The sequence below is a fragment of the Perissodus microlepis genome, chromosome 19 (assembly GCF_051167445.1).
Source record: "Perissodus microlepis isolate ML-2025 ecotype Zambia chromosome 19, ASM5116744v1, whole genome shotgun sequence".
Taxonomy (NCBI): Eukaryota; Metazoa; Chordata; class Actinopteri; order Cichliformes; family Cichlidae; genus Perissodus; species Perissodus microlepis.
Genome location: NC_140479.1, coordinates 17643065 through 17656167, shown reverse-complemented (window position 1 = coordinate 17656167; position 13103 = coordinate 17643065). Strand labels below are relative to the sequence as shown.

Genomic DNA, 13103 nt, shown 5'->3' with positions numbered 1-13103 from the left:
ATTCTTAATAAAAATGATAAATGTTTAGTTAATAACGTGAATGAGTGTGAACGTGTCTACGCCTTACCCCTCGTGCAGCTGTTCATTTGCAGTCTCCTCTGCCACTAGTATCTCATACTCCTCTGAGGCATATTTATCCCAGTCAGATGGTTCTGGACCTTCACTATCAATGTCCTGGAGCACCACAAACACAATACATATTGGTGTTTTATAGCTTTAGATAAAATACACAAAACTAAAAAAAAGAAGAAGAAGAAGAAGAAGCGAAGAAGCTATATGGCACTAGAAAAAAATACAGCCAGATTATACACTGTGGGGAGTCACAATTTCGAATCACTAATAACCTAACATGCATGTCTTCGAGTGGATCATCACAATATCAAGAAGAGCCACAGTTATAGTTGAATATTATAAATACATTTTGAAGATTTGCACCTTTTGCACAGCAAATGGGTCTCTCTGTTCATGGTCCAGGTACTTCTCCAGGTTGAAGAAAGTGTCAAAGAATATGTGAGCCATCCGGCAGCGTTTCAAGTCACTCAGAGTTATCTTACCTAAAGGAAATAAAACAAACACAAATGCAGGTGTAATGTCTCAAAAGCACAATGGGTTGTGTTTGGCCATCTACTGATTAAAACGTAAATGTGAAATAAGAAAAAAAAAGACTAAGGGCAAGAAAGTTTGAGCACTAACCTGGGTTCTCAGGTTTGACCAGGTCGAGCATCTGGCAGAGCAAATCCTGAAAGGGTAGAGGCTCGATGCCCATTCTTTCCATCCTCTCACACTGTTCTTCATAAAAATACTCCAACTCAAACATGGAAAGGACACCATCACCATCCACGTCCATGCAGCGGAACCAGTACTCTATACTGGAAAGACAGGTAACAAATGTGTTACGCACAGACTCAGATTATTTGTTGCATACCTGCAGTGTACTAATCTAAACAATCACACACATATCGGAACAACTTTTGAAATACCTGGTGGGATTTTTTTTGTCTTCCTCAGATATCAGAAACCAGACAAACTCAGCGTAGCTCATCCTGCCTTCTCTCTGCACAGCGTTACCCCTGGAAAGAAAAGAGACAGAACCATTTAGATGCTCTACAGTTATTACAGTAAAGTAATTGGCTACGTATGCTTGTTCACGTGTGGGTTTTTACTCACCGAGTAACAGCCCCTGAAAATAATCTCTCAATGATTCTGTTTGAGGATGCTGTTAAAATGGGAGAATAAAAAGAGGAAGTAAATACACAGAAACAAGATGACACTGATTTTAATGTGCTTTCACTGATTTACAGACAAACACTGATTCAGACAATTCGATTTTTGGCTCAGTGCTCATATAAAGGATTAGAAAAACCCCCAATTGAACTGCTATGGAGCTCTTTCAGCTGGGGGAAGTAAATCCTTAACTGAGATTTGTTTTCTTACCGTGGTTGTTGTATCTCCCCAGATCTTTGGGGTCAATGTACAGATCATGATCAGTGTCCAGCTCCCAAAACTTGCAGTAGATGACGTAAAAGTGTTCGTAGGAGAAGTAGTCAGTGATCTGGTTGATGTCGTCCTCTTCTTCCAGCAGGGCCAGAGTTTGAAGGAAATTACTCCGGCGTAGCTCCATCATTGTGATACGACCTTTCCATGACCGGTTCACTACATAGTATATCCGCTGGATCACCTGTGATGACATTATAGTAGAATAGCGACAAAGACAATTCTATTATATAATAGTTTTCATAAAATGCACTAATAAAACGAAAGTAAAGCCTCATGATTAATGTAAAAACTTTTCATGATTAATCCTATAATTCAATATCTTCCAAATAAGAAGACCTCACTATATTTTTAAAGGAGGTGAGTTTATTAAATTATGAGGGACATCTTTCATAATTTCTGAAATTTTTACATTAACTTTTAACCAAAAAATGATTAATATATCCTTAACAGTGGAGTAGAGAATTATTAATTCTTGATAAGGCTTTTAACAGAATTATTAATAAACCTATTCAGTAATTACAATCGCCTTTGCTGTCTTCAATTAATCATAGAAACTTAATTTGTCCAATTTAATTTATGTATTTGACATCTGGTGGTTTTTGTATTGGTGATTCTAAAAAGTTAAAATCAAAGCAAGGTCTAAAACTGAAACTGTCAAACTAAAAAATAAAACATGATGACATTTTCACGAGGTCTGTACAAGCCCCGTCATCCAGATATATTAAAATATTCCTCATCTAGCCAAGAGGAAGACCCACAACACTGGATTATCATCCATTTTCTGGTACATGGACCTCCATGGGTTACTAGCGTCTCATACAGTAGCACGCCAGTTGGTCTAAACTGAATAGGAAGTGTCATAAAATGGGAATGCAGGGGGTGTCTCTATGGAAAGGGATGGTAGGGAATGCATCAGTGTTTCCGTGAAGTCACCGTAGGCTGACGCATCGGTGCAGTAAAATCTCAATACTTTTAAAAAGCAAACCCTCAGCTCTCACAGCTGTCCCCGTCTACATTCAAAGACTCACATGCTCTACTGTTAATATTACACAGCTGAGGCACACAGAAGCTGTTTTGCTGACAACTTAAGAGGAGATTATGAATACTGCTCTATAGTGAGAGTAGGAAGCAGGTGGAAGAGAGTGTGGAGAGGTGGAGGTATGTTCTAGAGATAAGAGAAATGAAAGCCAGTAGAAGCAAGACAGAAGAGGGAGGCAGAGATAGTGAAGACAGATGAGTTCAAATACCATGGCTCAAATACCTAAGATTTTGGCTGAGAGTCACCAGAATGGATAGGACTATAATGCTAATCAGATTGAGTGGTTAGGAGACAAAGTTAGACAGACAAGGCTGATATGGTCGGGACATGTACAGAGGAGGGTTAGTGGATATATTAGTCAAAGGATGTTGAAGATGGAGACAAAAACCACAGAAAATATCAAGGTCATGCAGAGGGTTGACATAATGGAGGAGGATGCTAAGGCTAGTGTGAGTTGGAGGAAAATGTCCACTGTGGCAACCCCTATATGGGCTGCTCAGAGGCATAAGAATAAGGAAAAGGAGCAGGTGAAGGAAGAATATATTATTTGTTGGGTTTTTGTTGTATTTTATAACCTCATCAAGTGATTTTTTGGATAATTGGATCATTTTTAGACCAAATGGTAATTATGGAAAAATATTTTATTTGGGGCATGTTTTCGCTTTTATTTGGCATGAAAGAGGAGGCTAGATAGTAAGGTGGGAAGAATAGTATTCACAGCAGAGTCTGGAACAGACTTGAATTCAGGCTGCTGCAGGAAGGACTTTAGCCTTCAGTATAAGGGTCATTATAACTCAATCGGGTGAACTATAATGGCACCCCTAGGACAGAATATTAAAGTGTCATTAAACAGAAAAGATCTTGAGAGAGTTAATTGCTGTTCACTGTTACAGTCACGTTTTAAATGTTTCTGTTATTCACTGGTAATGTGCTTGTACTTTTGAAGTTTTCTCATCTTGAAGCCAGTTAATCTAGTTTCCATTACTTGCCTGTGGTCACGAGCTTTGGACATTTATTGAACAAACAAGGTCATTGATACATGTGGCCATAAAGAGCTTCCTCATTACTGTGGCGCTTAGTCTAGAACTGCTATTCCTTTTCAGTTAACAAAGCTTGTGAGATACGCTAAAACACAATCTTACAAATAAATATATTTTTAAAAAACACAGCTGATCTCATTGGTTTTTGCCATTTACCGTTGTTATGTAGCGTGAATGGAATTCAGGTGCATCCTTCAGAAACGTGAGCCCAGGATGTGTATCTACAATGTCCTAATAAGGCAAACAGGAAAAAATTAGTATATAGAGTTGTCATAAAAATATAGTGTAGCACAGAAATAACAGAGTTGCTTATTTCATTTATGTTGGTACGATATTTACCTGCAGTAGAGGAATAAAGTCTTCCTGCTCCAAGTAGTTACAGCCAGGTTTAGCCAGCAAGTAAACAAACTTTGAGGCATCGTCATGGCAACTGTGCAACAACCTGCAAGAAAGGAGAGGAGAGACGTATGATATCAAAGCCCAGTTGCATCTGTTTTATTCTATTTGTAAGGCTTTAAAGAACATGCGTGTGTCTTACTTCCTCCAAGTTGCAATGAACGAGTGAACAGACACAAAGCCCGTCCTCTCACCACCTGCTGCGTAGAACATGGGTGCTTTCCAGTAAAGTGGACACCCGCATGCCTGAATGGAAACACAACAACTGCCCGTATGACCTTACTCTGAACAACATGTTTGTTTCCTAGAGTTGCATTGCTTAGAAAGAGCACTGTTTTAACAAGGCCACTACATGCAGTGATTTCTCAGGAAAAACAAAAGCCTTCTGGGAAATGTAAAGAAGTCTCAAGTCTCAATATGGATGTTGGCATTTCAACTGCCCTACTGGAATTAAATGTAGATGCTTGCCTTTGTCTTAATAAAGTTTGTTCTATTCTGAAAAACAGGTTAGGGGAAAGGTGTGATTTTACCTTCGCGACCTTGCCCATTTCATAAATATCTGCCTTCTCCTCCTCAAACTCGGTGAAGACTGTCTCAATGGCAGCAATTTCTGCATCGTGGTTGGCAGCCGGGCCCAGGGCAGGAAGCCCACGAGGGTAGTAGAACCTGGGAATGTTAATGGCAGGAGGAGGAGGGGTGACTATCACCGGAGCTGGAGGAGGGCTGGGTGAGCGTGGCGTGGGGGCTGGTGTGGCTGTGGTTGCAACTGGAGCGGGAGGAGGTGTTCCGGGTTTCTTTTCTGGTTTCGACTGGACCTGAAAAGAGAGAAGGGAGATCATGTGTGGGAAAGGACAAGCATGGATGGGTGTTAATTAGCTGTTTGTGGTCCTAACTTTAAACATCATATTTCAGCTTTTTTTGAGACAATGTTCCAATGACTGAAACACTGCAGTCTTGGTGGCTTACTGATTCAAACTACCTGCCTTAGTCTAGATGTAAAACGTACCTTGCTTCCTTAACTTTGTACGCATTTTAATGAAAAGCACAAATAAGAATGAAGAATTTAATCACTGTCATAGATAACTTTCCCCAGAGCTGTAGATAAGATACAACTTCACTGTAGTATGATAGAACGTAAAAGGTTGAACTGGAAACTCAAAGTGACTCATAAACAACACACAAGAGACTATTTTTTCCTGCCATTCTGTTAGTCATAGATGAGTAAAAAGCGGTCATAAGTGCACTTTTATTTTAACTTTTGGCAAGAACAGTTCCAGGTGGCAGAAGACACATCCATACAGTCAGTCCTCAGAAAAATCTCAGAAAAAAATGTATTACCAAATAAATTACATGGTCAAATTTACCCCAAGACCCCAATATTAGACTACATCCTAAATGTGATATGCAACCAATTTTCCAGAGCTACTTATTAAAATATGAAGACCAAAACTGGAGCTTAATCAACATCCATCCATTCGCTTATCCTTTTCAGGGTCGCGGGGGGCGCTGGAGCCTATCCCAGCTGTCATAGGGCGAGAGGCAGGGTACAACCTGGACAGGTTGCCAGTCTGTTGCAGGGCCAACACACAGGGACAGACAACCATTCGCACTCACATTCATTCGCACATTCACACCTAGTGACAATTTGGATTATCCAATTAACCTATCCCCACAAGCTGCATGTCTTTGGACGGTGGGAGGAAGCCAGAGTACCCGGAGGGAACCCACGCAAACACGGGGAGAACATGCAAACTCCACACAGAAAGACCCCAATGGTGGAATTGAACTCAGGACCTTCTTGCTGTGCGGCAACAGTGCTAACCACCGTGCCACCGTGCTGCCCTTAATCAACACTGCATCTTAAATCAAAAGTCATTGTGTTCCCATAGGGACTTCCTGGTCTCTTCTCTTGGGCCTTCATACTCTGTGTATTGAGCAGGACAGCTGTAGCAGTCCTCTCCTTCACACCGTTCATTCTGTCACTCTATTCCTGCACCTCCTGGCCTATTAATACCCAGCTGGTATCAGCCTCAGAATAGTTTGTCTTCCCTGGCATGTCACTCTGTGTGTGTTAGAGCAACCAGATGCATCTAATGTATGTGTGTGTACACAGATATACATTTGCATCTGCACATCTTTATGCGCTTATAATTATTATTTATTATTATTGCATGCACACTTGCACCCTGCCTGTCTTGCTTGTTGAACTGACTGACCTGTTGTTGCTGGAAAGACTTGATTCTTTTCTTGAACCGTGAGGGGAGGACAAAGTCACACCCCTTGGCCAGAAAGGCCAGCTCCCCCCTGAGGTCAGGGTCCCTCCGTAACGATGCCTCCTTGATCATCATGGTGGAGGCTGAGGCTCACAACACCACACCAGACACGGACACTGATGTGGCTAACGACAGGGCAACTACAGATTCACCAGCTTGCCCAGCGAGTGATAAGAAAAGGGATGGACTATGATAGGTTTACCCAACAGCTCAGATATCCAGGAGCCAAAACTGGAAAACCACTTCAGGAAAGCAAAGAATATCCAGCACGTGTGGCATTTCATGCAAAGTGTCCCTTAGGAATTATTTGCACTCAAAATCGGTCTCCTTCAAACTTCACATTTATACTCATGCTCCCAACACTTTGTCCTGTGGGGCAGTAATCCAGAAGTGTTTCTATGTAAAAAGATGATCCTTAGACGTCCTGTGCTACAGTGCAGGACGGGAGGCAAAAACATGGTACCGGGCTGTTTTATGGCCCAACGCAATCCCAAATCGTAGCTTCTTTCTGGGGAAGAAACATTGTGGTGTCCCCCTGTCAGCTCTGAATGTATGTATTTGATGTAGCCTCACTGGTGCCTGCTGTTCCAAGCTGGGCTCTGACAAACTGCACTGAGAAACATGAGCCATGCCTGGCAATGCACACACATATAACAAACCGGCTGTCCTGAGCATTAGGGTGGTGGGAGGCGGGGAAGTGCAACCATGTCGCATATCTTGGTGTAGTGCTTTGCAGGATATGAGCCCTCCTCTGTTCCTGCCTCCTCCTGCCGACTAAAGTTGGCCGGTGGGAAGTTACAACTCAAAGTGACTGTGATTGAAATCATTTTACTGCAGACAGGAAGCTTAAGTTGGTGCTTCAGGGTGAGTGGGTTGGACAAGCAAGCTGAAATATTTTCATAGCGGTAATTTGGGAGGCAGTGTTGAATCAGCGGGCGAGACACCTGTCGTTATATCTGTTGACAGAATTTCCACTGGGCTGCTCAAAGACTCAAAGCAGCATTCCCTTTTGAACATAATGAAAATCCACAAGTGTCACCCTGCTTTAGAGCCAGTCAGTGTGTTTTTTTAAATAAAAAGAGTTTAAATTATTCATCCAGCCATTTGTCAGTAAAACAAAATCACAAATCCAAAGCAACTAATGACAATCTTCCATAATACAAGGTGATGTGGTTATCCCGCTAAGTTTCTCAAACAAAATCATCAGCTTACTGTCACATGAAAGAAAGAACAAACAGCAGCTCCTCTTAAGAACTGAGAGGATGAAAAAGGAACCGTTCGGCATTTTTACTCAACTTACAGATTCTCAGAATAGATGAATTATTAATATTAAAAAAAAACTAGTAAATCCTTACATTTGAGAAGTAGTAAAAACAAGGAACCAAGATTTCAGTTATCAAATTTTATTAAAGTAATCACCTCTGCATCTAGTTTTCTGCAAAATCAACAATGCAGAAGTAGCAGTTGAATTTTTGGAAGTAATAGATTTACTGCTGTCTGTTTCTATGCTCTTTAATGTATGGACGCCAACGGTTAGTAGCAATATCCAAATGTGAAATATCAAACCACATTTCTGCTCCTGAATGGCGAATGAATAGATACATGGACAGTACTGACAAATTTCCACGGATGGTAATTGCTAATTAACAGTGAGAATAAATAGAGCATAAACTGTCAGCAGTGTGTCCTCGAATGCTCCCTGAAAGGCTTCCCTTAAATTTACCAAGGCTGAGCTAAAACCCTTTCGATGCCAAGCAACACCAATCTGAAGCCGAACACAGAGGGGATCCCTCAGGATGTACAGGGTGACCCATTTTAAATCTGTCCAGCTCAAATACCTAGAAGTCTAGGACAGTACACAAGATATCTGCACATACTGTACTTGATACATCATGACTGCCACTAACAACTTTATTTAATACACTGTGTTACTTTCATCTTGGTCCAATGGTTCGTTTTATAGCTTGAACAATTTTTCCCCGTTTTTCTACTACTGTATTTTTTCCATTTGTGACACTATTGTTTCTGCCAGTTTGAGCCATACTGCATACAGAAAGGTTCAGTGTGCATGCATGTGTGTGAGCAGCTTTCCAGAAAAATAAATGAGTCACCTTGTATTTTAGGGTAACTCCTCTCAGATCCCTGTGTGCCCTGCTGAATTCTTTGGAACAGCTGGGATCCATACTGAAGCCAGGGTTGCATACCGATCCCACACACAGATACAGATACTGTCACATGCACACATTGTCTAATGCTAGCTACCTATTACCTCCATGCTTCAGAGGGAAACATTATACAGCAAATATATTGTATCACTCAACAAATGTGCACTAGAGTCTCACCAGCCTATTATCTCATGTGAAATCCCACCCTGCTTTTTGACCCTTTCTTTTTTTTTTTTCTACTTTCTTTCATCCTGGTCAATGAAAGGGAGTTCATTCTCTCCACTTCCTCTGCACAACCTCTTCAGCTGTAGCAATGAGTTTGTGATATCATAAATCTCTGTATAAAGAGTTACAGTACTTGTGTGAGAGTGTAATGGGCGCCAGAAAGGAATGCCACCAGGCAGCTGTGTGCTCTTTTCCTGTGACTGACAGTCAGTGTAACCCTGCCCTGTCAAAATTGCTCCGTTTGGTCCTAAAACCCTTGTTCTTAAATCTTAAATTTTCCTCCTTGAATCTTGAATGTTCTGTGATGATTAGCCGGCTATTAAAGATAAAAAAAAATAAAAAATAACAGAAAAAATGAATAAAAACAACCAATTTACTAAGCTCTACAAACTGTAAAACTCCAGAGACGGTCCACGACAGTACGTATGAAGTTAGTGAGCTCAGGTGACATGAAAACACCCACTGGGACAAACTGTTCCTACAAGAAGGGACACATGAGGCCAACAGAAATGCAACGTCAAGGCAGAATTTTGACTAGTTAATTACTCAACTTAAATTAAATAATTAAATAGCGTAGAATTTCATATTCAAGCTGTACTTATAATCAGCTTGAATATGAAAATCTATATGAAATGGATCTGATAACTGAGCATAGACAAGACAATGTGCTTGTGTAGTTTCTCTGCGGTCTACCAAGCATGTCAACATCTTTTAATTTAGTTGTTTTAATTAAAAAAGGAACAGCTAAATTGTATTCATTACACCACAATATTCTAAACAAATAGCTGGTGAACTTAATTGAGTATTAAGGAGCTAAACAAACAAATGTTTCCCTCATGTTGGACCAAAACATCTGACACTGACTCAATATCAGATGAATACAATAATAGAGAATGTATCCACCTGGTCCTGACTCAAACAGTGGGACCAGTTAGATCAGACAGACTGCTCTGACAACAGGATGATCTATTGGGAAAGACTATTTGGTCATCTTATCAAGTATGTTGCACATCAGCAATCTACTCATAGCCCCTTACATGTCACTTTGAATATGTTCTAAGATGTAAAAAAAGGATTTGTTGTTGTTGAGCATCCTGCTTCCTTCCTGAATATATTTGGTTTGAACCTACTTTTTCTTACACAGACAGGAGACAAGAAGCATAACAGTGAAGAGAAACTCTGGCGGATGATGGAAGTTTAACAGGAACAAAAGGCAACGTAACAGGTGTGTGTGTGTGTGTGTTATGTCTGCAAGCTTTTCTCTGCCCACCCCTCACATCTAATCCAGCCACACAGCCACAGAAACAGGTGAGTCAGCAGCCTTCACAGCACTGATCAAATAAATGCACGATGGGAAGCACAGCAGGTCAGCTGTCGAACAACAACTGCCGCCTTCATCCGACTGTTGGCACACTTGACACGCACACGTGTGCTCCTGCAGTCTTTACTAGTGCATTGATACATGTCTCTAATTTGTCGGGGCATATTACACATGTGGCTGTGTGCGGGTGTGGACGTGCGCCTTGATGTGTTCACTTAACAGGAACCAAGTCTTTCAGAGCAGCTTAATAGTGTGAACATGACAACTTCCTAAACACACACACACACACACCTGCTCTATGAAACTGCCTGTCCGCTGTGTAAAATTATCTGTGTAAATATAGCCACCGATTTCACGTTTATTTCTGCTTCAGGCACCAGGCAGACTTAACACACACACACACACACACACACACACACACACACACACACACACACACACACACAGATAGATGCACAGATGACAACAAACATTGAGAAAGACATGTTTGTCAAGTCAAAATTAAATTTGCTTGTAAAGCTATAGCCAACCATTTACTGTTTAACTGGACTGCTTAGATATTCTAATATGGAAATGTTCTGACACAATTTACTACCATCATAATAATAATGTGATAAATACCTTATAGTTCTTTATACAGTATTTAAAAAAAGGCTTAAATTACTGAAATATCCATGCACACTTAAGTACATAGGAGAATTACAGCAATTATTTTATCATTGGCAAGTATGCACAGTTATGCATACCAGTCTCATAATTTTATGTAAAGTTATTTCTAATTCTTGCAATGAAACCAACTAGGACAAATAAAGTTTCAACTTGAACCCGATACACATGGAACAGGCTACTATCGCCTCTCCATCCATCTGATTATACACACACACTCACTTTAGACCAGGCCTGCCAAATGCCATCTCCATGGTGATAACCCTTTCCCTGGATCGAGTGTAGGGAGGAATGCTCCCAGGGTTCCTGTGCCAACAGTGGAAAGCAGAGTTCACATCGCTGCTCTATTCTTTACACCCATTCTCTCTTCCTCTCAAGAAGAACACACACGCATGCATACAAACACACTGATACATACGCGCCCACACACACAGTTACCTTGGGAACCTCCTCTCTAAACTTGGAAGAATGAACCGAGTTAAACTCCTGCTTCTGTGATAGACAAAGTTAATCAGTGCTGGCTACGGTCTAACTCACATCCGAATCACAGGAAGGCAACATGGGAGCAGTTAAAAACACAGCTGCTCTAATTGTCTGACTGGAATCAGACACTGACCTATAATATTACACAGCTAAAAGTCCAGTTATTTTTTTGCCAACGAAAAAAATAATAAATCCTAATACGTACATAACAGGGACTTGTATTTATAAGATTTGGATATGTCTGAGATTACCTATAAACTAAATAGAGCCCTATATTTTCTATTCTGAGTGTCTACAAATCTTCATAAACAGATATTAAAGAAGATACAAAGAGATAATTTTCCACGTGTTAGATCTGTGATGCTCATATGCACTTTCTTGCTAAATGGTTACATGGCATGGAAATGTAAAACATTAGCATGCAATTTTAACTCAATATAAACTGCCTGAGTGGTCACAGAAGGGGACTCCTAATGTTACGAAAATATTTATAGAAGTTTAGTGTCAATTTTTTACTTATTTCTGGGAAACTTGCCAGACAAGCTACATCTGAAAAATTACACAATGAACCATTTCCCTTATCTGGGAAAACCGCCTGTCAACAACTAATGCTTAATAACAACAAACTCCAGTCCTTCACTGGCATTTATTTTTATACATATGGCTTACAGGGCAGGTTTTGCATTACATTTCCCATGGCTATCTTAGGATTTAGAGCAAGTGAGCTAATCCTACATCAGCAATAGTTTTGGTCCTCAGCATGGAGCTACAATGAGGGAGCTGTCACTAGAGTGCAGCAAGAGACCTCAAACCACCAATACCAGAGAAGATCAGTCCTGCTTCCTCTATTTTTTCCAGAACAGAACAGAAAACATAAAAGGTAGACCGGAATGTTGCAAGGCATAATTATTTAAATATATAATATTTTGGAATATTAAAAACAAAACTCTGTACATGACACTCAGATAGCACTATAGCATGCACACAACGGATATAATCCTAAATTGCAGCTCATTTAAAAACCAACAAAGAAACATTAGCGAAAAGGAAACTGCTTTCTTCTAACATGCAACATAAGAAAATATATATCAGTCTGTGTCGACATAATATCAGACAAAAGGTAACATTTCTTTCATACCAAGTATATTGCACCACTGTCCTTCCAACTGTATAACTGTGAAAATGTCTCAATCAGTGGAGATTATGTTTAAACACAGAGTTTTCTCTAAAAAGGAAGCACTATTGCAACAAAAATAGTTAAGTGAAAGGTTTCATTGGTAAATTAATTTTCTAGTTTTATATATCAGTTAGTTCACAGATCCTCCTGTAGATGATGCTATAAGCCTTGTTAATTTCAACAAACCAGGGTGAAATCAGACTGCAAGCTTACAAAGTACTTCATGGTATGGTTGGGCCTTACAGTCACTAGGGGGTAGCAGCTGTCTAACGGTTATCACTTGTGAGCAGTTTGTCACTTAAATTAGACTGTGACCATGCACCTGACAGAAGATGCTTGTTTCTGCTGCCATTGACCTTCTTGGCTCTGCTTCAAAATGTGTGAAATGACCCGAAGGAGTTAGAGGTCAGGATGAAGAAAAAGGAGTCCAATAACTCAGTTATACTACACATCTCTGGGTTGCATTCCACTCTTTCTGAATTCCTTCTGTGCCTCCTGACTTAACAAGCACACATACATTTTCAGTGAAGACATCCAAACATGTTTGCTTTGGCCAAGCGGTGAGAGTATTTTAGCGCTGAGGGAGTTTCTGGAGAAATCCCACAGGACATTCTGGGTGGAATTGGGTGAAGGGTGAGTTCAAAGGAAAATGAGGGAAGGGAAGAGTGGGGGCTAAATAGGTAGACTGGAAGTAGATGGGTGGGGGTAGGTGACACCCAAGCTCCCACCGAGTCATGGTGTTCTGGAACATTGGCAAACTCTTTCACGTGGAAAGAAACACACACACACACACACAGTCGGTCACACCCACATCAACACAG

The 13103-nt window shown here is 40.5% G+C and overlaps 1 protein-coding gene across 3 annotated transcripts in view; it reads right to left on the bottom strand.

Moving 5' to 3' along the window:
* ppp2r3a (protein phosphatase 2, regulatory subunit B'', alpha) overlaps positions 1-13103 on the bottom strand; it is a 61799-nt gene that overhangs the window by 3091 nt on the left and 45605 nt on the right. For all 3 annotated transcript variants that reach the window (XM_084915821.1, XM_084915820.1, XM_084915822.1), the window contains 10 exons: positions 4503-4787; positions 4115-4218; positions 3916-4018; positions 3733-3807; positions 1435-1678; positions 1168-1216; positions 981-1070; positions 694-869; positions 436-554; positions 68-174 (listed from right to left, as the gene is read on the bottom strand). In XM_084915821.1, the coding sequence (XP_084771947.1) occupies positions 68-174; positions 436-554; positions 694-869; positions 981-1070; positions 1168-1216; positions 1435-1678; positions 3733-3807; positions 3916-4018; positions 4115-4218; positions 4503-4787 (1352 nt within the window). The remainder of the gene's footprint in view (positions 1-67; positions 175-435; positions 555-693; positions 870-980; positions 1071-1167; positions 1217-1434; positions 1679-3732; positions 3808-3915; positions 4019-4114; positions 4219-4502; positions 4788-13103) is intronic.